This window comes from Doryrhamphus excisus, chromosome 15 (genome assembly GCF_030265055.1).
Source record: "Doryrhamphus excisus isolate RoL2022-K1 chromosome 15, RoL_Dexc_1.0, whole genome shotgun sequence".
NCBI lineage: Eukaryota > Metazoa > Chordata > Actinopteri > Syngnathiformes > Syngnathidae > Doryrhamphus > Doryrhamphus excisus.
This window is the reverse complement of record NC_080480.1, coordinates 14,879,781-14,905,550: the sequence shown is the minus strand read 5'-3', so window position 1 is coordinate 14,905,550 and position 25,770 is coordinate 14,879,781. Positions and strand designations below refer to the sequence as shown.

At 40.6% G+C, this 25,770-nt stretch overlaps 2 protein-coding genes across 4 annotated transcripts in view; one reads left to right on the top strand and one right to left on the bottom strand.

The window, feature by feature from the left end:
* hs3st2 (heparan sulfate (glucosamine) 3-O-sulfotransferase 2) overlaps nt 1–25,770 on the bottom strand; it is a 216,467-nt gene that overhangs the window by 66,323 nt on the left and 124,374 nt on the right. The window lies entirely within an intron of this gene.
* hs3st4 (heparan sulfate (glucosamine) 3-O-sulfotransferase 4) overlaps nt 14,173–25,770 on the top strand; it is a 113,824-nt gene continuing 102,226 nt past the window's right edge. The window contains exon 1 of the mRNA XM_058048266.1: nt 14,173–15,416. Within this exon, the coding sequence (XP_057904249.1) occupies nt 14,842–15,416 (575 nt within the window). The 5' untranslated portion in view covers nt 14,173–14,841. The remainder of the gene's footprint in view (nt 15,417–25,770) is intronic.

Below are 25,770 nucleotides of genomic sequence, written 5' to 3'. Positions count from 1 at the left end.
TAGAACTAAAATAGATGTTAATTATTACGTTACAACAGGCGCTTGATTCCACTGAGAGAGCAAATGAACACTTTGTTTCAAAGACAAAATGTGGAGTTCTCCCTCATGAAAGCCATTTTTAATCCAAATCTTGCTTTTCCGTTTTTTTTTTTTTTTTTTTAGACGGAGGAACAATTGGCCATAAAACAGCACCTGACACCAGCAGAGCACTGGAATTATTACATAATTAGCTCCTTAAATAGATGATATATTCTGCTGTGGATTCTTTGGACAGCTACATTCATACGCTTCCTTCCCATTTTTCCCGTCAAATGACACATTTCTTGGTCTTGCAGGCGCTAGATAAGACGAGCCGGACAGTCGGAGAGGAGTCTCGTGAATTGATGGAATGGCGAGGAGTTGCTTTTCATTCAAAAACGTGGCACGAATTGATAAAAGTCTCCCGCCGAGCTCTCGTGACCTTCAGACACCGTCTTGTTTTTTGGCTCTTGGAGTTCATTTTCATTTGGAGGAAGCCTGTCTCAGGGAGTCTTCAGATGGACGTTTTGGGGGCTCAGCACTCGAGCAGCAGCATAGGTTTGAGGGGAGCATTTGGTCCATAAAAAAAATCATTTGTCCAATTTTTTTTTTAAATGTATTGGAAGACTCACGTTTACATTTTGCTGAGCGTCATGTAAATACTTCAAATTATATGTAGTATTACTTCACCTGCAGAGCTGAGCAAATGTACCATGGCTGAGATTGAATGGGGAAAAAAAAAGGTTCTCCTCTCATCCCGTGTGGAAGTGGTGCATTTTTAAGAAGCCAAAAATGTACTCCGTGTGGAAGTGGTGCATTTTTAAGAAGCCAAAAATGCACCACTTCCACACGGAATGAGAGGAGAACCTTTTCTTTCTCATTGCTTCGGAGTTGGGGGAAGGACAAGAAAGGTTCTCCTCTCATTCCGTGTGGAAGTGGTGCACTTTTAAGAAGCCAAAAATGTACTCTGTGTGGAAGTGGTGCATTTTTGGCTTCTTAAAAATGCACCACTTCCACGCGGAATGAGAGGAGAACCTTTTCTTTCTCATTGCTTCGGAGTTGGGGGAAGGACAAGAAAGGTTCTCCTCTCATTCCGTGTGGAAGTGGTGCACTTTTAAGAAGCCAAAAATGTACCACTTCCACACGGAATGGACAAGGAAGGTTCTCCTCTCATTCTGTGTGGAAGTGGTGCATTTTTGGCTTCTTAAAAATGCCCTCTTGCCCGAAGACAGCTGGGATAGGCTCCAGCACCCCCGCGACCCTCATGAAGCGGTAGAAAACGAATGAATGAATGAAACTTAAGTGTTGTAATCGGAGTTGGCGGAAGGACAAGGAAGGTTCTCCTCTCATTCCGTGTGGAAGTGGTGCATTTTTAAGAAGCCAAAAATTAATTAATTCATTCATTCATTTCATTCATTCATTTGTTCGTTTTCTATCGCTTCATGAGGGTCGCGGGGGTGCTGGAGCCTATCCCAGCTGTCTTCGGGGCGAGAGGCGGGGTACACCCTGGACTGGTGGCCAGCCAATCACAGGGCACATATAGACAAACAATCATTCACACTCACATTCATACCTATGGACAATTTGGAGTCGCTAATTAGCTTAGCATGTTTTTGGAATGTGGGAGGAAACCGGAGTACCCGGAGAAAACCCACGCATGCACGGGGAGAACATGCAAACTCCACACAGAGATGGTGGAATTGAACTCAGGTCTCCTAGCTGTGAGGTCTGTGCACTAACCACTGGTCCGCCGTGCAGATGTCCACACTTAAGTTTCGAATAACTAAATTGGAGATGCTAACTAGTTAGCTATGCTAGCAGCAGACGCCTGTTATGTCCCTCCTGTGATTGACTGTAATGTTAAAATCCCTATTTAGAAAGTCAAGCATGTTTTCTATGCTCTAATTATAGAAAATCTTCTGTATATTAATACCTAATAATAATTCTTACTTTGAAAGATCACATGGAGCGACAACTGTACAGGAAGTTAAAGCAACCACACTCGGATATGTTGTGTTTTACAATAGTCGTCATCTTTTCACACTTTTAGAAGCACAACTTCAATCTTCAATGACGTCTATCGGTTTCAGCCAACAACAGGTTATTTGTATTTCTCCTTTTTCTAACCGCAAAACAAAGAAAATTGGAAGTTACTGCCTTCAACCTTAGACGTTCCATAAATCATTTCTGACATCGGTACAACCTCCAGGGGAATTTCGGTGGGGTATAAATTGGCAAGCCATCATTAAGGTATATGGCGTGACAAAGCCACAATAGACTTGTAATCACGACTACATTCTGTGCGGCCCGCTATGTCACACCTGGCAGATAAGAACAGGCTACGTCTGGGAAGAAATAGAAGCGGGGGGAAAAAATACCTCACCGGAATTTTTATCTCAGTCGACAAAAGGGATAAACTTGACCCTCGTCTGGGTGTTATCAGACCGGCGGCAGGAAATAACATATTTCTTGTCCACGTTTAGCTCCTGGTGTGGATGGATGGCGTCACCCCGGACAAATGTTCCCTGTGCCGTGTACATTGTACTACATTCATATCCACATGCAAAGTACTCTTCCTTTTCCAAATAAGGTTCCCGACTTGCCAAAAACGCTACTCAACATTTGACCTTTCAATGAACAGCAATCCAAGTTTAAAAAAAAAAAAAACGTTTGGGAATGAGAGGACACGTTTTAAATGCCGGCCGTGTTCGTGAAGATAAAAAGAGTTCAAGCTCCGAGGGCAAAGAGCTTAACGACTCACATGAGGGGGAAGAAGAGAAGCATAACAAGCCTGACAAGACAAACGCGGGCTCGGATGAATATGTTGGAATATCAGGAATACTGCCTGCGGATGAACAAGGACACAATTTGACTTGACTTGTGAAGGACCGTTTTTACTCTTGTTAAGGACTTCTATTTAATACATTCATTCATTTTCTACCGCGTTTTCCTCATGAGGGTCGCGGGGGGTGCTGGAGCCTATCCCAGGGCGAGAGGCGGGGTACACCCTGGACTGGTCGCCAGCCAATCACAGGGCACATATAGACAAACAACCATTCACACTCACATTCATACCTATGGACAATTTGGAGTGGCTAATTTTCCTAGCAGAGGGTGGAATTGAACCCTGGTCTCCTTGCTGTGAGGTCTGCACGCTAACCACTTGACCGCCGGGCCGCCCCCATTTAATACAGAGCACTGATTCTATTCTATTCTATAAAGCAGTCAAATGGGTGTTTTCATTGGCTTACAGGGCAGTTATGATTGAATTCTGCCTAGCAACAACCACACATGGGAGTTATGTGATTATGTGAGCAGGAAAAATAGTTACATATTATATTTAAGTATTATATTTTTTCAGTCATAAAAATATAAAAATACACACAAATAATTTACTTAAAATTACTAAATATTATATTTAAAATAAATTATTTAATTATTTTATTCAGTAAAATAAAGGTTTAATGGAAATGAGTTTACATTTTAGTGGTTACAAAAGCTCAAATATTTTAGTGTATGTACACATTTAAAAATAAACTAATTCAAAGAGTTTTTAAAAATTAATTGATTGGTTTAGATTTTTTTTTTACACATTTAAAAAAACATTATTATTTAAAAATGTATAGACAGTATAGTATTTTAGCTTTTTTAAAATATTTTTAAAATAATTAGTTTAGATTTTGGGAATTAAAAAATGTAAATCAAAGACATGAATACATAATTACAATAAATACATTAATTAAAAAATTAATAATTTAAGTTTGCTTAGATTAGTCTGACTTTTGAAGGTTTATAATTTAGAAAAAAACTGTTTTGAATCTAAATTTTAAAATTAATTTAATTTGACTTAAAAAATGTGAAATGCTGCTTTGTTAAAGAGAGGAACATAATTCAAATAATGCACCATTTATTTATTATTACAGAGAAAACTCATTAAACCACTATTCATGCAATTATTGTAATATAAAATGATAATCCTGTTGAATTGACCATCAATTCAATATCCGACATTTGCTCTTCCTTGACTCAATTCCACGGAGAAGTGAATTGAAAGATGGGAGTCAGGTTGAGGATAAATGCACCCAAGGGAGGAACTGAATTGTTTCATTTTTATTTTTTTTATTTCTCCCCTTCCTCTGACGGCGTCAATAAACACTGACCCTCTTGTTTTTTCTGACATGTGACAAAGCAATGTGTGAAAACAAATCCCTGCGCCGCGGAGCAGAAGCAGAGTTGGAGGAGGAGGAAAGAGGAGGAGGAGGAGGAGGAGGAAGAGGGAGGCGGCGTGCATGTCACTGCCGGCTAAATCAGGTGCAGCATCATCACAGCCAGCTGCCTCCACCGCCATGCTGATATTTTACTTTTCTCTACCATTCTTTTGTCTGCTCTGCGGCATCGAGCGCCTCAGATGACATAATCTCTGCCAACAGGTTTCATTTTGGGATGACTGATCACCTGACTGCGGTTCCGATTAATCCCACCTTATCGTTGACGTGAGGATCTCAACTTTATCTACGACGCCAGGCGAGGATGCTCGTTAATTATGCTATCAAACACTCTCTGAAAAGTCACAACATAAAAAGAAGCATGAGGTGTTGGTTTAATTCTAACATGACATGGTGATGAACCTGTTGGGTTAAGACCGTATAGGCTGGACTTCCTGTCTGACAAAGCACTGCCATGTGCCAATGCAGGGGGTGGGGGGGGTGGTTTACATATGCATGACTTTTAGAATGCAGAAGCATTTCTCTATCTTCGCTATTAAGGGAGTTCTCCATTCAAGGCACACGGCCGGCCGACTCTACGGCATTCTAATGTGCTCATTTGAAGACTTATGGCGGACACACCAAGCACACAACATGGAGGATTTGGTAGTGCTGCAGAAAAGGACTCCATAAAAACATGACAGGCTTGATTTTAAGATGTGTAGCGAAGCCTGTTTTTACATTTGGGGTCATCTAGATCGGGTCCGGTCATGAAAAGTCCATCGCTTTGAATTTCAATTTAGCTATTATTAGCTAAAACATAAGAATTTAGGCTGCACGGCGGTCGAGTGGTTAGCGCACAGATCTCACAGCTCGGAGACCCGAGTTCGATCCCACCCTCGGCTCCAAATTGTCCAAATTGTATGAATGTGAGTGTGAATGGTTGTTTGGTTACATGTGCCCTGTGATTGGCTGGCCACCAGTCCAGGGTGTACCCCGCCTCTTGCCCGAAGACAGCTGGGATAGGCTCCAGCACCCCCGTGACAATAAGCGGCAGAAAATGAATGAATATTTAAGCATTATTAGAGCCCTCTAGACGTGAAATAACACCCCTATATTGACTTCTAAACTCTTATTACCCAAATTTGTAAATAAAAGGAAATAAAACCTTTTAGGGGCTGCATGGTGAGCGAGTGGTTAGCTCACACGCTTCACAGCTAGGAGACACGAGTTCGATTCCACCCTCGGCCATCTCTGTTTTCTCCGGGTACTCCGGTTTCCTCCCACATTCCAAAAACATGCTAGGTTAATTAGCGACTCCAAATTGTCCATAGGTATGAATGTGAGTGTGAATGGTTGTTTGTCTATATGTGCCCTGTGATTGGCTGGCCACCAGTCCAGGTTGTACCCCACCTCTCACCCAAACACAGCTGGGATAGGCTCCAGCGCCCCCCACGACCCTCGTGAGGATAAGCGGTACAAAACGAATGAATATTTAATCATTATTAGAGCCCTCTAGACATGAAATAACACCCCTATATTGACTTTTAAACTCTTATTTACCCAAATTTGTAAATAAAAAGAAATACAATCTTTTAGGGGCTGCACTGTAAGGGCTGTAAGAGTGGTTAGCACACAGGCTTCACAGCTAGGAGACCCGAGTTCAATTCCACCCTCGGCCATCTCCGTGTGGAGTATGCATGTTCTGCCCGTGCATGCGTGGGTTTTCTCCGGGTACTCCGGTTTCCACCCACATTCCAAAAACGTGTTGCTCACGGGTCGGTTCTCTTGTAGAAAGTCCCTTATGAATTGTCGCTACATATAAATAAATTTGACTCCACTTGACTTGACCCTTGCATCAGCATATGGCATCACCGCCGTGTCAGATGCCCTGTCAGTCAAGACGCAGCAAGAGGCCATGAAGGCATCGGCACCCCGTCAGGCCCAGATGAACTCGCACTGACAGATAAGCCGTCTAAACTTTACAATACAGCCGAAAGGAATACTACTAATAGTACTATAAATGTATGCATATTTTTTTTTATTTTGAAATATTCACCACTGCAAACTACAAGCATGTTATTACAGTCTAATCTCTGTAAAGGCGCTTGTATGAGATGGTTCCATAATGTAGCCGTTTTATGCATGTTTTCAACAACGTTATGACATTTTCAGGCAAAGTCATCAACACCTTGTGGTCTATCTGTAGGGATTATTATTTTATGAACCATTTTTGGTTGCTAAAAGCTGCAGCAATGCTACATTTTATGGCCATTCATGCTGTGCCAAGCGTCTGATGTGCTCTGCCGCCTATTTGTTTATGTCTCGGAGACAGAATGTGTGATTTATAGTTGGGACTGGTGGGGGCGAAAAGCAGAGAGGAAGCTGCTCTGTTCCTCCTCTGCTCTGTCGTGCGCCGCAGCCGCCGCCGCCGCCGCCGCTCTCCCGCCGTACAGCGTTCACCCAGATATGCACCCTCGGGCGAGCGCGCCTTTCATTATTTCTTTTGAAACTTTCATCTGAAGTCTCTGAGGGATTAGCCCTCTTGATTCCTGACACAGTCAATGAAAAACAAGCCTCGTGTACAGCCAGAGAAGTCAGGCTCAGCCCTCGCCCCCCCCCACACACACTCACACCCCCGCTCAGTGTGAACATGCACAATGCACAATTACACCAGTGGATGCCCACCCTCCCCTCATTTTTCGCCTATATTGGCTTATTCATATTTGGCTGGTAGGAGATATCCCACAATGCTGCAGCAGCTGAGAAATATCCTTTCCTGATTTATGATGCATCGCACGCCTTGTTTCTATGGAAACGCACAACTCCACTTCATTAGGTACACTTGGACCACCCAATTACATCCATGAGATGGATTGGCGATTACGGTTTGTTTTGCAAAAAAAACTACACAAGTCATTGTGTACCACCAAACTTGGTAGAGGAGTTGCTCATGGGCTAAGGAAGAATCTATCGAAATTTTTTTTAATTTTAGAATTTGCCCTGCTTTAGTCGTAGTAAACAGATGGACCTCAATGAAGCATTTAAGCCATTTTTATTGCTTACATATAATTTACATTAAGACTAAGTAATAGCACTAGCTAGCATGCTAAACTATAGCATGCTCTTCTCTAGCAGATATCGGGTCAGGTCATTTTTGCGTTTTGAATTTCAAGGCATATAAAAGGCATAAAACATATGAATTAATAAAACATGCTGTTTGGCCTATTATTAGCTAAAACATAAGCATTTAGGCCGCACGGTGGGCGAGTGGTTAGCGCACAGACCTTACAGCTTGGAGACACAAGTTCAATCCCACTCTCGGGCATCTCTGTGTGGAGTTTGTATGTTCTCCCTGTGCATGCGTAGGTTTTCTCCGGTTATTCCGGTTTCCTCCCACATTCCAAAAACATGCTAGGTTAATTAGCGACTCCAAATTGTCCATAGGTATGAATGTGAGTGTGAATGGTTGTTTGTCTATATGTGCCCTGTGATTGGCTGGCCACCAGTCCAGGGTGTACCCCGCCTCTCGCCTGAAGACAGCTGGGATAGGCTCCAGCACCCTATCCCAGCACCCTCATGTGGATAAGTGGTAGAAAATGAATGAATATTTAAGCATTATTAGAGCCCTCTAGACATGAAATAACACCCCTACTTTTAGGGGCTGCGCCGCGTAAGAGTGGTTAGCACACAGGCTTCACAGCGAGGAGACCCGAGTTCAATTCCATCCTCGACCACCTCTCTGTGGAGTTTGCATGTTCTCCCTGTGCATGTGTTGGTTTTCTCATAGGCTCCAGCACCCCCCACGATCCTCGTGGGGATAAGCGGTAGAAAATGAATGAATATTTAAGCATTATTAGAGCCCTCTAGACATGAAATAACACCCCTATATTGACTTTTAAACTCTTATTACCCAAATTTGTAACTAAAAGGAAATAAAATCTTTTAGGGGCTGCACGGTGTGCAAGTGGTTAGCACACAGGCTTCACAGCGAGGAGACCAGAGTTCAATTCCGCCCTCAGGCATCTCTGTGTGGAGTTTGCATGTTCTCCCGTGCATGCGTGGGTTTTCTCCGGGTACTCCGGTTTCCTCCAACATTCCAAAAACATGCTAGGCTAATTAGCGACTCCAAATTGTCCAGCGGTGTAGCAAGCTAATAGCTCAGACAAGAATGCCCATGTAATGACCCGCGACTCACTGGTTGAGCACCAACAGTATATGACATTGGTATGAACTAGCCAAAAGTAATCCAAGGTGCCTTTCTATATGATGATATAATACAATAATAGTAGTGGTCTACTTTGAAAAGTACTGTAATACTGATGGTGTACAGTACGGTGATCCTTATGGGAATTGCGAGGCGTTTAATGACTCATTGCCTGGTCGTTCCCCTTTGCGTTTACATTTGTCAGCACTTCCATTGCCGTGCACTTTGCTACTAAGCAGGTGCGGCTAATCTATTTAGTTTGTCCTTCGGTTATGGTTTACCGTACGCCGACGTGGTCACACCAGTGTCTGCGATGATCTCTTAATTAGGCCGTGATGGGCTGTTCGTTTACCGTGGAAAGCCGCAAACACCCCCCCCCCCTTTTTTCCCCCCTCAAAGCAGTCACATGGAGGCCAGCGCTAATGATCTCAGCAAGTGGCATCAATCCATTGGAGCGCCGCATCAAGTGCACATTAATCTTACCGCTGATCCAGTTGATGAATGACCCCGGTAAGGAACCCCCCCACCCCCAGAAGATCCAGGCTTAATTACGCTGAGGGAGTCGAGCACGGACACATCTGGGGGCCCCCGAGAGGTGGCATGCTCTAATGTCAAGTCGCTTTGGGGGACCTTAACGCGTCTCCACAAGGGTGCACACCCGCAGTTCTGACTATGGAAAAAGTTATATTATGGAAATAAAGTCAAAATATTACAAAATTATCATGAGGTGTATTTTGTAGAATTTGTAGAATTTAGCTAACATCAGTACATCCCAAAAAAAAACAAGAAAAAAATAAACCATAACATTTACTTTATAAAAACAACACCGTTTGCACTTACAGATACACAAGCACCAGAACTAATCACCTCATTATTCAGATTCCGTAAAGTGCATCAAGTCTCTGAATGTCACGTGACTCTAAATGTGCTCCTTCACACGCCGACGTCCAAGCTGAGTCGATGACAAGGTGGAGGTGATAGATTCCCTCCTTTTACCGGATCAATAATTCCACTTCTCGGCAATGTTGACCGAGCTGCCACACCGACCACTAATTAGATGATAAAAGTGATGGATGCATATTAAATTCAGTTGTACCTATACCCCCCAACCCCCACACACCCACCCGCGCCGCCACCCAAGAGGACTCCTTTGGGCTTTGCCCCGCTTCCAGTTGACCTTTTGGGTCCAGACTTTATAACCGATGCAAGCACCCAAGCTGATCAAGAAGCAGCAATTAAACGACTGGTGGTTGCATTTAAGGGTGTGTGTGTGTGTGGGGGGGGTGTCCAGTGGGATACATTGCGGTCGTCTACAATAAGAATACATATATCGGCTTGGATCTCATTAGACTGTGCAGGTGTGAACCGGTTCAAATCCCCATTGATCCTCATTTCTGTTGGTTCTATTTGCGTACAGTCACAGTAGCTTGGCTTTGGGGTAAAAAAAAAAAAAAACGGGGACCAATTAACCCCGGCAGGGAATCCAGTGGGTCACATGTTCACTGGAGTGCTTAGACGACGGCGACCGGTCAAGCGATGCGAGAAGATAAAATAAAAAAAACAGAATACACAATACAACACGGTATTAAGCCAATATAGTTTTTTTTTTTTTTTTTAAACAGCCTATTTGGGTTTCAACACAATTATTGTTGGTTTGGCCATTTTTCCTTTCGGTTAAATAATAATTATAATAAAACATGAAAATAAAAGTTACAAGCTGCCACTCTGCAACATCATTCACAATTTTTTTTAGCTTTCACTGTTATGCCCACAACACTCAGATGTATGCATTACATATTTAACACAGACTACCGATTGTGTCGATATTAAATGTTGTGTCTTGTTAAAAGTGACAGTGTGTGTGTGTGTGTGTGTGTGTGTTGTGCCACATCTTTAGTTGATGTTAGACTGATGTAACACATGGCCAACTTTTTTTTCCCCCCCTTTAAAGCCGCCCCTGCACAGCAACATAATTGGGCACAATTACAGCAACTCCAAAGAGAAGCATTGTCATGGGAGCAAAAACGTCCCCCCCCCCTCTCTATATTCCTTCCAGTTCCAATACACTCACATTTTATCATAAAATTGCAGCTTTTTTATGTCTTTGGAAAACAACTCTTAATATTTTAACTTTATTTCATAGAATTACATTTTTTTCCTCTAATTCTGCTGTTTTTAAAAACCTATTTAAATTTTCTTGTAAATTTTCCCATGTTTTTATTTATTTTTATTTATTTATTTTCTAATTATTTTTTTTCTCGTAATTATGACCTTATTCCCATAATATTCCTATAATAACTTCATTCATTGTGTTGAATGTTTCTCTTAATATTCAGATTTTTTTTAAAGTAACATATTTTAATATTTCAGCTATATGCAACGTTATTTTTGTAACTAATATTTCTTGATAGATTACATCTTTTTTCCCTCAATATTTTGACTTTACCCGTTTTTTTAATTATTAATTATGACCATGAGCATATTATTTGGACTTTTATAACTTTGCAACCTAATTTTACAAAAAATGCTTTATTGTTTTGAATGTTTCTCATAATATAACAAGGCTTAAAAGGTAAAAAAAATATTTAACATTTAAACTCTGCGACTAAAATGATTACTTTTCTTCATAATATTATGAGTTTATTCTCCGAAAATTAAAACTTTTTATTTCTTTACAAAATTACTTTTTTTCTCTAAATATATTCTAAAATTACGGCTGATTTTTCTATTTTTTTTCAAATTATATTTTGAGAATGTGCTTACTTTGGACACCCCTGGTTTAGTCCAACAACAGTAGTCCTGGTTACATACATTTGGCATTTTTGGCGCCCCCTAAGGGTTGTGGTCAAAATGAACTGGATGACATGCTAGCAGGCATGTAACACAGATATTGTTACCGTTTTCTAAACATGACAAATGTTCAATACCGTTTGTACAATTAGTTGCCAAGTATCGCTCATGCTTGGTCTGATGGCGGCCATGTTTTTCCAACCAATTTTGCTCAAATTTGCTCATCAGTCCGCTAAAAGTACGTACCAATTTAGGCGATAATGCAGAAAAAAACCCTTAAAGCTACAGCGCGTGTTTTGCCCATAACGCCCTCACCGTAGTCGTAGACAGTCTGGGACGGCACCGGAGTTCACCATGAGGACGTCTTCTCTTCGGAGAGCAGACTACCAAGGTGGCAAGGCGCGGCACCTGAGCTGTAAATATGTTTCCGAGTTGCCGGCAGTCTGATGTATTTTGCCGTGACAGCGCGAGAAATTGTGCAGGCCCCGCTCCAGAGAGTTTTTGACAAGAATTATTTTTGCAGTCTTTTGGAGCTTGTGGCACGAAAAAAAAACAAAAAACAAACAAAAAAAAAAAGCATCTCCACGGTGCGTTGTCGTTGTGCATCCACTGGAGGAAGCCAACACCCACACCTTCTGTCATCAGGGCTTCAGCCCAGGCTTGGTAGGTCTTGTATGGGATGACAAGCCGTCTTTAACCTCGTCTCCGTGCAAAGACTCCATCTAAGACTCCGACCCACACCTAAGCTAGACGAGCCTGCTCTGTGTGTACACACACACACAGCACTTCAGGCTTCACTACACATCTTAAAGTAAAGCCTCCGACTCCGCCAACTTATTCATCGATCAACCACACACATGAGAGCTGCGAGTTTCATCATCTAATGTTTTTATTTTGCAAATGAGCAAACCAAGCTTGACGTTGCATCACATAGCTAGGTGGACAAACAGCTCATTTGCATTAAAGCTACAGACACACGGATAATGATGTGTTTCCATTAAGGCTTAACTGAACATCCCAGCGGTTGCACGGACCCCGAGTGGTTAGCACGTAGGCCTCACAGCTAGGAGACGTGAGTTCAATTCCACCCTTGGAGTTTGCATGCCCCCCCCACATTCGAAAAACATGCTAGGCTAATTAGCGACTCCAAATTGTCCATAGGTATGAATGTGAGTGTGAATGGTTGTTTGTCTAGTATATGTGCCCTGTGATTGGCTGGCCACCAGTCTCGCCCAAAGACAGCTGGGATAGGCTCCAGCACCCCCCCGTGAGGATAAGTGGTAGACAATTAATGAACATAAGCATTTAAGCCAAAGTTATGTATTTTTGGCCTAAATTAAGCATCTTCAAGCATAAAAATGGCGACATGACTAAAATGCTAATATAATGATATTCAGTGAGACACACAAGCACCAGACTTTAGGCCGGCTTTGCAGGTATGAATTAGCATATCTCCGAACAGCCACAATATTCCCCTCATAACCTCCTCTAAAAGTCACTAAAAATCAATAAAAGTTCTGCTTTTATTGATACTATTGGAGTCCAATCATTAGTAAGTTCTACTTTTAGTGAACTTCATGGACTTGGGAACATGCAGTACTTGTACCGTTTTACTTCATGTTACCTTAAGTCAAATACGGTAAATTGGTGTGAACAGCCTGAAAAGTTGGGCTTTTCTACCCTTCACTCTCGACTCTTGCTGTTTAGGAGCACATCTCGAACAGTTTAGAATTACATAGAACTTCCATAATGCATACCCGTCCCATATTTGTATTAATATTCCAGAAAATAAGGGAAAATTCTGGTCTTTACACCAGAATTCCCATCAAGAAAAGATTTTCAGCGAATGGTGGATAATATTCCCAATATAACCTCCTCTGAGTCACTAAAAAAAACAAAATGGTGGCGTTAATTCCAGACAGCTGGGATAGGCTCCAGCATTTCCCGCCACCTTTGTGAGGATAAGCGGTAGAAAATGAATGAACATAAGCATTTAAGCCAAAGTTATGTATTCCATAACTCCATAGTTATGTAGTCCATCTGTAAAAATGGCAACATGACTAAATGCTAATATGCTACATTATACTAAATGCTAAATTATGCTAATATAATGATATTCGGTGAGACACACAAGCACCAGACTTTTTGTTTTGCATGAATGAACGATATTTCCCTAATAAAAACACAAGTCATAACCAAGCTGAATCTCAACTCTGAACCCCCTGACATCACTTCCTGTCCACCCTTCACTCAGCTCTCTTAGGGAACACACATTTATAGTAACACACAAGTATGGGTCTTATGTCTTATTATTATGGGGGCGGCATCGATCATGTGGTAGAGTGGTCATCTGACGGTTGCGGGTTTGATTGACCGGCCACCATTCCAGAGTGTACCCCGCCTCTCCGCCCCGGAAGACATCTGGGATGATATCTCATTATCATTCCAGGTGATGCAATATTGATGATTTATATCCTAATAGAATCTACGCTGCTTGTGCTGCATATTAATGCACGAATAGGAAAACACAGGTGGGGGGGTTTGGGGGGGGGGTACCTAATCATGTGACTTATTACGCTTACTTCCACACATACATAAAGTGTGCAAATGTGCGAATCAGAGAGAGGAGTGAGCTTTTTTTTTTTTTCTGCGCCTCCTTCCTTAACGGGAAATGTGTAGTGCGCATGTGCACACGGAACTGTTGCATGAATTAGTGCAGGATTGCATTGCTTCACTTTATTTGTTTGCATGTTTAAGTGCTTCAATGGGACACCAGCAGGGTGCAGACAAGAGCTTTTGTGCGCAATCATGTGGAGGATAAAAAGAACAATACGGTTATTTATTTATTTTTTTTAAGGGGGGGGGGGGTTATGGAATAAAATCATATTATAATAGAGCTATATATGTATAGCGAGGTGGCGCACACATGATTGTGCGCACACGCCCGCGAGTGAGAGAGTTAGTGAGTTAGTGAGCGAGTTAGGTTCGGACGCGCGTATCGGCGGCGTGAGCGCGTCCACAAGCCGCAAGCGAGCAAGAAGGACGCGGGGTTTTTTTTTTGTTTTTGCGCCTCCTCTTCTACAAACACGAAGAAGTAAGCAAAAGATCCTCAGTTATTGCTGCAGGGGATTATTATTATTATTATTATTATTATGGTTTACATGGATTAGCTGAGATTCGGTTCTGGACGGATGTGCTGCGCACTTGCGGAGAGGAGACCCCACTTCGCGGAGAAGCATCTTTTCTGACTCTGTCCACTCCACGTCGGGTTGTTGGCATTTGGAAGGACGCCAGCCACGCCGAACATTGCAAGTTGGCTCCAATAAATTGTGACATTGTACGTCAGATATCAGGAAATCGATCCTCAAAAAAAAAAAAAAAAAAAAAAAAGAAGAAAAGAGACGTTTCTTCCCTCCTCCGCTTGTCCTCTTCCACGCCACCTCCTGATAAATATGCGATCCGGCATGTTTGGCTCGGCTCCGTCCATCTTCAGCATCCAGCAGGGACTGGTTCTTGCTGATTTTTGATTTTTTTTCTTCTTCTTCTTCCTTTCTTGTCCATGCAAGACCCGGAGTGGAAACATGTCTGTCCACTTCTCTGAGAGGACCCCTGCTGTCAGAGATGGCATTCTGGTCCAGCACTTTCACCTCTAAAGTGCCCCGGAAGATCTTGTTCATGTTCACGCTCTCCCTGTCCGTCACCTACTTGTTCTACAGCTTGATGAGCTGCTACAACTCGCTTCAGTTCCCGTTGCAGGACAACTTCGCCTACCAGGCTCGGCTGGCTACCGAGGAGACCACGTTGGTGAGGGACCAACTTTACTCCACATCCTCCCAGGACCAGTTCACCCACAGGAGCACGGTGGTCTCCATCGTGCACCAGGAGGAGAACGAAGTCATAGAAGAAGAGGATGAGGAGGATCACGCCAGGGATGCGAGCTGGACCGGGACTCAGGCGGCGTCCGTCACTGAACCGATGCGGAACCGTGCGGTCAGCACCACGGAGAGCGACCTGCGGGTGAACTGCACCTCGGATTACGGCGAGAAGAAGCTACCGCAAGCCATTATCATTGGGGTGAAGAAAGGGGGGACCAGGGCGCTGCTGGAGGCTCTCAGGGTGCATCCGGACGTCAGAGCCGTTGGGAATGAGCCGCACTTCTTCGACAGGAACTACGAGAAGGGTCTGGACTGGTACAGGTGAGGGGTCTCGGTCTATCACCGTCATTTATTTGGGGTACGGTACGGTTCGTGAGGGTACGCACTAGTAACCTTCTACGTCCAGTCCGTCTCCTCTGTGGTACACTATGCTTTAATTACCAAAGAATGTACAAAGTATCCAGTAAATACCTGCACAGGGTACATTTGTAGTACTTGAACAATATCTTAGGTTTTGTTTCTACTGACACTTTCATCACTTGGGAACAAGCTTGAAAACACAAAATCCAAAAATTTGACTTTAAGTGGCAAGTTTATGTCGATGTAGGGGTGCTAGAAAAGGTACCAACAGCTCCCCTGAAGTCTAATTAACTCTAAGACTGTCTTAATAACTAAAACTCAATAAAAGTTCTGCTTTTATTGATACTCTTGGAGTCCAATCATTAGTAAGTTCTACTTTTAGTGAACTTCATGGACTTGGGAACATGCAGTACTAGTACCGTTTTACTTCATGTTACCTTAAGTTCAATACTTTGGTCAAAAAAACGGTAAATTGGTGTGAACGGCCTGAAAAGTTGGGCTTTTCTACCCTTCACTCTCGACTCTTGCTGTTTAGGAACACATCTCGACCAGTTTAGAATTACATAGAACTTCCATAATGCATACCCGTCCCATATTTGTATTAATATTCCAGAAAAAAAGAAAAAAAATTCTGGTTATTACACCAGAATTCCCATCAAGAAAAGATTTTCAGCGAATGGTGGAAAGACAGACCCAAGTGTGGTGTTACTATTTTACTGAAGTGCTTTTATTTTGAAGGCCTGACTTTACCAACTCATGTTTCCTGATGTTTTTTTCCATTGAAAATGAAAATACGGGAAAAAACACAATTAAAATGTGAGGGTGCCAGGATAGAAGTTCAAAATACGGGAGTTTTTCAAGGAAAACGGGAAGCTTGATAAGGATAAGTACCATATTCCACATGTATCCGTATAAAGTTCTTTTTTGTAGCTTTCGGGCCTGAACAAAGTGAAAAGACCCAAGTGTGGTGGTTACTATTTTACTGAAGTGCTTTTATTTTGAAGGCCTGACTTTACCAACTCATGTTTCCTGATGTTTTTTTCCATTGAAAATGAAAATACGGGAAAAAACACAATTAAAATGTGAGGGCACCAGTATAGAAGTTCAAAATACAAGAGTTATATATATATATATATATATATATATATATATATAATTATATTTATTATATTATATATATTATATATATTATTTTATAAAGTTATTTTTTGTAGCTTTCGGGCCTGAACAAAGTGAAAATACCCAAGTGTGGTGGTTACTATTTTACTGAAGTGCTTTTATTTTGAAGGCCTGACTTTACCAACTCAATGATGTATTAGGTTGATGTTTCCTGATTGTCTGGAAGATGTTTTTTTCCATTGAAAATGAAAATACGGGAAAAAAAACAATTAAAATGTGAGGGCGCCGGGATAGAAGTTCAAAATACGGGAGTTTTTCAAGGAAAACTGGAAAATTGATAAGGATAAGTACCATATTCCACATGTATCCGTATAAAAAGTTCTTTTTTGTACATTTCGGTCCTGAAGAAAGTGACCTTGGAGTCCACTGAGTAGTAGTGTGTGTACTTTAGTGTGTACTTTACCGCTCTGACAGTGTAGGTTAGGTTGTCCTTTGGGGTTTCTCGGCGTGCTAAACGTGCTAACGGGGTCCTTTTGTGGTTCTTGGTGTGACACGTTTTGGAACTAGGACTATGTTCCTTGCTCTTACAAGGTGGCTGACGGCGATATCAAAAGGATTTTCCCACAGGACTGCAATCTATGTGTGGCAATGAGTGGTTACATAATAACATTATTATTATTATTATTGTATTTTCTGCAGTATAGCGATTATGGCATAATTGCAGTTGCACAGTTACACAGCGGTAGTAAATAAATGAGTACAATAAACGTGACTATTCATGAGGTCTTAGTACAGGTTGAAGTATTTTTTTCAGCTGTATCCAAAGCATGTTAAGCATATTAATTGAAAGGAGATACTGTAGTCGTTGCTTTAATCCTATTGTCTCCTTAATCCTCTACAATATGTCCAACCTGTTTCTTACCATGTGACTTCCTGTATTTGTGAAAGTCGAGTGAACGCTTTTTCCTGTGTGTGTGTGTGTGTGTGTTTACGCCGCTTTTTTATCATCTGCTGATGCTGCTGACATTCACTCTGACTGCAGCTTTATTAGCCCGAAAACAGAAGCATGTGTATCATCCGTAGTGTTTGGCAGTAAAAGAAAGAAAAACGGCGAAAAAAAAAAAAAAATCAATTTGAGGGTTCACCCGTGGTCAGTCGGTCACCGGACAGCGCTGGCGCATAATGATGTTTGACCGTGGGAATAATTCAGCGTTTGGCTAATGGGAGTCAATGAGAGAGCGTCTCGGTGCCGGGCCGAGCATCCGATTCATCACCGCTGGCTTTCGGCGGCGTGTTGAGCTCGTGTTCAAGTTGACGTCTTTCATGAGGCGTGCGGACGCCGAAGGGCTCATTAGACAGGAGGATGAGACGTTTACATAAATAAGATAAAATGGGAGGTGTTGCTGGCTTTTAAGGTCCGTGAAAAATAAATAAACCCTAAAGAGGCCGCCATTCCTGTACATCATATCGTCATCATATGATTCTCCAATAGATGAATTTGACTCGTCGAATATGCATAATTTCAGTAAAATAAATATGAAACGCAATACAATAGTTATTCTCCGGTTTATTACGAGCAAGGAACCTTTTGTTGTTATCAATGAGAAGGCTGAGTTTTAGATGTCAAATATTAACAGCGCTTAACTTATTTTTACACTTAAGCCACCATGCATTGATAAATCCATCATGAAGAGTTTGTCAATTTTATGAGAATATTATGAGCAAAAATGACATTTTAATAGCAAAAAGTTGAAATGGAATTAAGATGAATAAATAAATAAAGTCAAAATATTATTAAAGGAAAGTTGTATTTATGTGAGGAAAATTTACAAAGTTGAAATAGTTGGAAAATAAACTAAAAAACTAAAAAAAAATAGAAAAGAACTTTTGTAATTTTACCAGAATAAAGTACAAATTTTTTTCTTATCATATTCTAATGAGAAAAAGTAGTAATTTTCTCAGAATAAACTTGTGATATGAGATAAAATCATGTAATTTTAATAATATAAAGTTAAAATTAAAAGAAGAAAATAGGTATTTTATTTAAGTTTTAATATTATGAGACAAAGCCAAAACAAAAAGTTGTAATTTACAGAAAATTAAGTTGAAGAAAAAGTTATTATTGTGGGAATAAAGTAAAAATAGGATGTGAATATAGTCATGTTGTGAGAGGAAAATTCACGCAGATTATTTAAGAACAAAGTTGAAAAATTGAAAATTGAATTGAAAATTTTAAAAAAAAATGAAAAAAACAGCTCTAATTTTACCAGAATAAAGTAAAAAAAAGAATTTGGATTCTAACGGGAAAAAATAATAATTTTCTGAGAATAAACTTGTGATATGAGGTAAAATAATGTAATTTTAGTAATATAAAGTTAAAAATTGAAAGAAAATTGTTTTTTTTATTTTATTTAAGTTTTAATATTATGAGACAAAACAAAAAGTTGTAATTTACAGAAAATTAGGTTAGAGAAAAAGTTATTATTGTGAGAATAAAGTACAGATAGGTTGCGAATATAGTCATATTGTGAGAGGAAAATTCACACAGATTATTTAAGAACAAAGTTGAAATATTTGGAAAATAAAAAAAAAAGATATTGATACACTTATAACAAAGTTGGGATGCAGTTTTTTTCTTGAAATATATACAACATCTTCGCAAATCTACAAGTGTCGCTTTACAAAATATTTCACTTTTCTGTATGTGGTCTGTAGTTGTACAGAAAATAGAGCGCCCTTCCCAGCTTTAGCCAGCAGAGGCGCTGTTGAGAAGACATCACATGATGCTTTTATATCGCCACCGTTTCCAAATCTGACCAGCATCCCCTAACAGATTGTGTTTGAGCTACCACCGCATTAAATATAAAATATACACGAGGAAGAAAGGAAAACAGTACCATCTGCTACTGGAATGGCTCATTCAGGGAAACTGGGATTATATAAAACCTTGATTTTGTTCTAATGGTCAAGACTTGGCGTTGTCATGATAAAGACAATTTAAGCAGAGCGTGTCTTGGTTGTTTGTGAATGATGCGTATTGTATATTTGAATGTATAGCTCATCTCGGCTTAATGTGCCGCTAACGGACGAGGGGCTTACGGATGTTTGCAGCCATGTGACATCGGCGCTGTTCAAACAAAGTGGCCTTTAATTTGAGGGGGCAAACACCTGCTGCACACGCCTGTGATAAGTAAACTGGGGAACGGAGATGAGATCATCTATCACATGTTATCTATGGAGGGTGTGTGTGTGTGCGTGTGTGTGTGTGTGTCTTTGCAAGAAGAAACATTTGATGTTCATTCATAAGTGGATGTCAAGTATTTGTGTCGGCTAACTTCTATAAAAGGGTGACAAATTGTCAAAACACATGCCCTCTACTGTGTTATTTGTGCTATTATTTTTCTGTTATCAAAAACCCCAAATAAGTTGAATTGACTTGAAAATTCTCACACAGCTCAATTAAAAAACAGTGTGTTTGAAGCATAATCATAATTTGGTCACACCTGATAAATTTGAACAAGATTGGTTGACAAACATGGACGCTATTAAGCAAAACGGGGCGGGACTTAGCGGCTATTTACCAATAAGTCCTTGAGCATTTGTCTAATGATGATACAACTTGGGGGACACAGCTCGGAGACCCGAGTTCAATTCCACACTTGGGCACTCGGGTGTGGGTTTTTTCCGGGTACTCCGGTTTCCTCCCACATTCCAAAAACATGCTAGGTTAATTAGCGACTCCAAATTGTCCATAGGTATGAATGTGAGTGTGAATGGTTGTTTGTCTATATGTGCCCTGTGATTGGCTGACTGGCCACCAGTGAAGGGTGTACCCCAGCCTCTCGCCAGAAGACAGCTGGGATAGGCTCCAGCACCCCCCCTGCCACTCTCGTGAGGATAAGCGGTAGAAAATGAATGAATATTTAGGCATTATTAGAGCCCTCTGGACATAAAATAACACCCCTATATTGACTTTTAAACTCTTATTACCCAAATTTGTAAATAAAAGGAAAAAAAAGGGGCTGTACGGTGTCGAGTGGTTAGCACACAGGACTCACAGCTAGGAGACCAGAGTTCAATTCGGGTACTCCGGTTTCCTCCCACATTCCAAAAACATGCTAGGTTAATTAGCGACTCCAAATTGTCCATAGGTATGAATGTGAGTGTGAATGGTTGTTTGTCTATATATGTGCCCTGTGATTGGCTGGCCACCAGTCCAGGGTGTACCCCCGCCTCTCGCCCAACATACAGTATGTTTGAGTAACTTGATTGCAAATTTTTGTGCAGTTTTGGTCGTCTTCAATCTGTGCCCAGATTTGCGATTGCAGTGTTTTTTTTCAATCTTTCATGGACACTTCCTCCTGTGTGTATTGGGATTAATTAGCAATGTAGCTCTATCTTTACTGTGCACAGGAGGACTTGCAGCCAACTGGCACTTGGAATGTTCTGAGAGCTGAGCCGCTACCATCACCACAAGCAGCAAAACCACCAGGATTTAACTCATCTGCTCTCCTGAGCATGATTCAACCCAGTCAGTGCAGGCTGACTTCATGTATCTGGGTAACAACATGAATGATACAAAAAAAGCGTAAAAAGAAGTTAACCACAACAAAACCTGAAACAAAGCTGGTGAAGTTGGTGTCAAAAATATCTATTTTTTAACTTGACTGTCATACAAGTGCAAAAAGTCATACTTGACATTTTAGTTGGGAACAGATATTTTCCTGCAAATGATCTATAACAACATGTTTACCGCATGCAATCGAACCAATCGAACCAGTCGTAGCGGCAAGGATCAAACTGCTCGTATTTGAGCTGTCACAAAAGCAAAAAGTCATACTTGACATTTTAGTTGGGAACAAATATTTTCCTGCAAGTGATCTATAACAACATGTTTACCGCATGCAATCGAACCAGTCGAACCAGTCGTAGTGGCAAGGATCAAACTGCTCATATTTGAGCTGTCACAAAAGCAAAAAGTCATACTTGACATTTTAGTTGGGAACAAGTATTTTCCTGCAAATTATCTATAACAACATGTTTACCGCATGCAATCGAACCAGTCGTAGCGACAAGGATCAAACTGCTCATATTTGAGCTGTCGCAAAAGCAAAAAGTCATACTTGACATTTTAGTTGGGAACAAATATTTTACTGCAAATGCTCTATCACAACATGTTTACCACATGCAATCAAACCATTGGAACCAGTCGTAGCGGCAAGGATCAAACTGCTCATATTTGAGCTGTCACAAAAGCAAAAAGTCATACTTGACATTTTAGTTGGGAACAAATATTTTACTGCAAATGATCTATAACAACATGTTTACCACATGCAATCGAACCAGTCAAACCAGACGTAGCGGCAAGGATCAAACTGCTCATATTTGAGCTGTCACAAAAGCAAAAAGTCATACTTGACATTTTAGTTGGGAACAAATATTTTCCTGCAAAGTATCTATAACATGTTTACCACATGCAATCGAACTAGTCGTAGCGGCAAGGATCAAACTGCTCATATTTAAGCTGTCACAAAAGCAAAAAGTCATACTTGACATTTTAGTTGGGAACAAATATTTTCCTGCAAGTGATCTATAACAACATGTTTACCGCATGCAATCGAACCAGTCGAACCAGTCGTAGTGGCAAGGATCAAACTGCTCATATTTGAGTTGTCACAAAAACAAAAAGTCATACATGACATTTTAGTTGGGAACAAGTATTTTCCTGCAAATTATCTATAACAGCATGTTTACCACATGCAATCGAACCAGTCAAACCAGTCGTAGCGGCAAGGATCAAACTGCTCATATTTGTGCTGTCACAAAAGCAAAAAGTCATACGTGACATTTTAGTTGGGAACAAATATTTTCCTGCAAATGATCTATCACAACATGTTTACCACATGCAATCGAACCAGTCGTAGCGGCAAGGATCAAACTGCTCATATTTGAGCTGTGACAAAAGCAAAAAGTCATACTTGACATTTTAGTTGGGAACAAATATTTTCCTGCAAATTATCTATCATGTTTACCACTTGCAATCGAACCATTCGAACTAGTCGTAGCGGCAAGGATCAAACTGCTCATATTTGAGCTGTTGCAAAAGCAAAAAGTCATACTTGACATTTTAGTTGGGAACAAATATTTTCCTGCAAATGATCTATAACAGGGGTCAGCAACCCGCGGCTCCAGAGCCGCATGTGGCTCTCCAGCCTCTTTGTTGCGGCTCCCTTTGCAATGCTTGAATATTTTTTAGCACCCGTGTGGTGAAAATGCACGTCTTTGTTATGAGTTTACAAAAATCCAACTTTGTGTGAGACCATGAATGCATCCTGACTGAGTTCTGACTGGTGACTGAATGAGCAGACAGGATGCTATCCAGTTCTCTCTGACAGGTTAACATGAAGGGAAATGAGTAATACTTTGAGTTATTTGAGTTATTAATTATTATTAATGAGTTATTTGACGATTCTAAAAAATAAATTAGAGCTCATTTAAAAACAAAAGTTTATCTCCAGTACTAGCAAGAGTACTCCAACTCGTCTTTTTTTTTCCCTCCAATGTTGTTTTAAACATACAACGTTTTGCGGCTCCAGGCTATTTTTCTTTAGTGGGCAAGTGGGTGAAATGGCTCTTTTCATAGTAAAGGTTGCCGACCCCTGATCTATAACAACATGTTTACCACATGCAATCGAACCAGTCAAACCAGTCATAGCGGCAAGGATCAAACTGCTCATATTTGAGCTGTCAAAAAAGCAAAAAGTCATACTTGACATTTTAGTTGGGAACAAATATTTTCCTGCAAATGCTCTATAACAGCATGTTTACCGCATACAATTGAACCAATCAAACCAGTCGTAGCGGCAAGGATCAAACTGCTCATATTTGAGCTGTCACAAAAGCAAAAAGTCATACTTGACATTTTAGTTGGGAACAAATATTTTCCTGCAACTTATCTATGTTCTACTGCTGATTACTAAGGAACGGTAAAAGGTTATTTGTCTATTGAAGGCCTGCGGACAAAATTTTTAACAAATATATATTTTACCTGTAAATAATGTGGAGTGCATGAGAAAGCGGAAAACAGCAACAGAACCAATGTTGTAATCGCAGTAAAGAGCAACCCAGTATCCTGTGGCCAGCGGATGGAATCACCTTCATGAGTCCTCTGCGCTCTGAATTTTTTTTTTTTTTTTAATGGCGCCCCAACACAAGAGTCCTGACCTCCCCGCTAAAAACCACGCCTTTTCCAAGTGTCGGATTATCCAATTTGGATGAATTCCGGGTGAGAATCATGTGTGACCGCATCACATAATAGCAGCAGAAGGCGAGAGGTTTTCCCATCTAGACAGCCTCAATGGAAGCGTGCTCGGCGCCGATGTGCGAACCGCCATTGGAGCGTCGGAGACGTTCTATCAGTCTCTTCAATGGCTTTCACACTCTGCTGCTGAGAATATGCGGGCGCAATAATAGAATGGAAGTCATTAAGGAATTCCGCGCTCCGTCGTACCCTCAAACATCCCTGCAGTGATTTAGCGGGGAATGGCTGTGAAAGTTTCTTTTTTTTTCAAAAACTTTAATCTTCCATAGTACATTGGCAGTCAAGGACATTAGATAATACTCCAGCTATACGTTTGCATGCCGCCATAGCATTCCCAGTGTGTTCAATATTTATACGCCAGATAAATCAGACCACAGTGAACCAGAACAAAAGTGCTCGAGCCAGGTTTGCGAGCTCTAATATCTCTGTGTTATTAAAATGACATTTTAACCCCCCTGTGCAATAAAAGCTAAGGGACCAACCTATAAATCTCCCGGAGCGGCCCTTCTTACCCCCGCTGTCCCCCCCTTCCAGGACTTGCAAAGCGGCGTTGAGAAATGACTCATCGATAGCGTCCTGCTCCGAGGCGATTAGTCCCAAAAGACACCGTTTTCATTCCCCCACACCGACTTTTTTTTTATTATTAAGATTACAGCGGAAACTCTGACATGAGATGTTTGTTTGGATTTAACGGATACAGAAATAATCTGTTCCAGGGTCAAACTGTCATCATCATAAGACCTTTATTACATAGTTTAACTCTTACGACGGTGAAATATGACAGAAAACGTTCAAATTCTGCTATTATTAGTTCAAAATATGCATATTGTATCAGTATTTTTTTATTTAAATTAAGCATTTTTAAGCATTAAAATGACTAAATGAACTAAAATAATATAAGGCATTCAAAAAACACATCGGAACATATATTGATGTATACTGTAGTATTCAGAGCTGGTCGTAATACCGAATACTTCTTCCCTCGATGTACTGATTTCACATCGAGCATTTAGCTTCTGCTACTTCCGTCAACAACATTAGCATAAATATAGCTACAACACTTAATATGTCCGATTTCATTGGGATGGCTGTGTCTTCCAGCACAAAACGTGTGAAAATTTTTTTTGTTGAGTCTTCATCGTGAAAATTAAGAGCTAAGTATCCACTCTTCCGGCCGCTAGCGAGGCGTCATGCTAGTGTGCCGGATAAATATAGTTTTTTGTGTTAGCTGCTACAATAACAATATCGCTGTAGCTTGGTTAATATAGAAGTCGGTTATATAAATGGAACATTGTTGGCGGTTTTTAAGGTTTTTTTTTATGAGTTTTAACATATTTCCATGTAAAGTCCGTTGTTAGCTAGCTCATATTAATTTGTTTTCTTACGCTAGAATGCACAGAAAAGGGAAAAAAAGTGCAGTTCCCCTTTAAATGGCTTATTTTCTTTCATTATATCGACCATATTTGGTAATAAAAGTGTAAAAGGTGACGATAAAAGTGCTAGTTTATGCCTGTAGGGCTTTAATAATGTTAAAAAAACACATTTAGAAGGTTTTTTTAATGCTCTTAACTCTAAATATAATATAAATATAATATAAATACAACTAAAATATTTATAAATAATATTTATAAATAATATTTATTAAAAATATATATAAATATCCACAAAAATGCTGTCACTTTCAACTTTCTTTAGCCCCATGGCAGGTTATTTTTGCAGTTCATTAAAAAAAAACAGTGAGTTTGGAACACAACGATACAGGACGGGGCAAAGGGACTAGTATTGTACGAAAACCGAGATAAAGCCGCTGGATCCTGACCACCACTCAATACACATACAAAAAACAGAAGTTGCCTACAGCCACAGGCTAGTAGC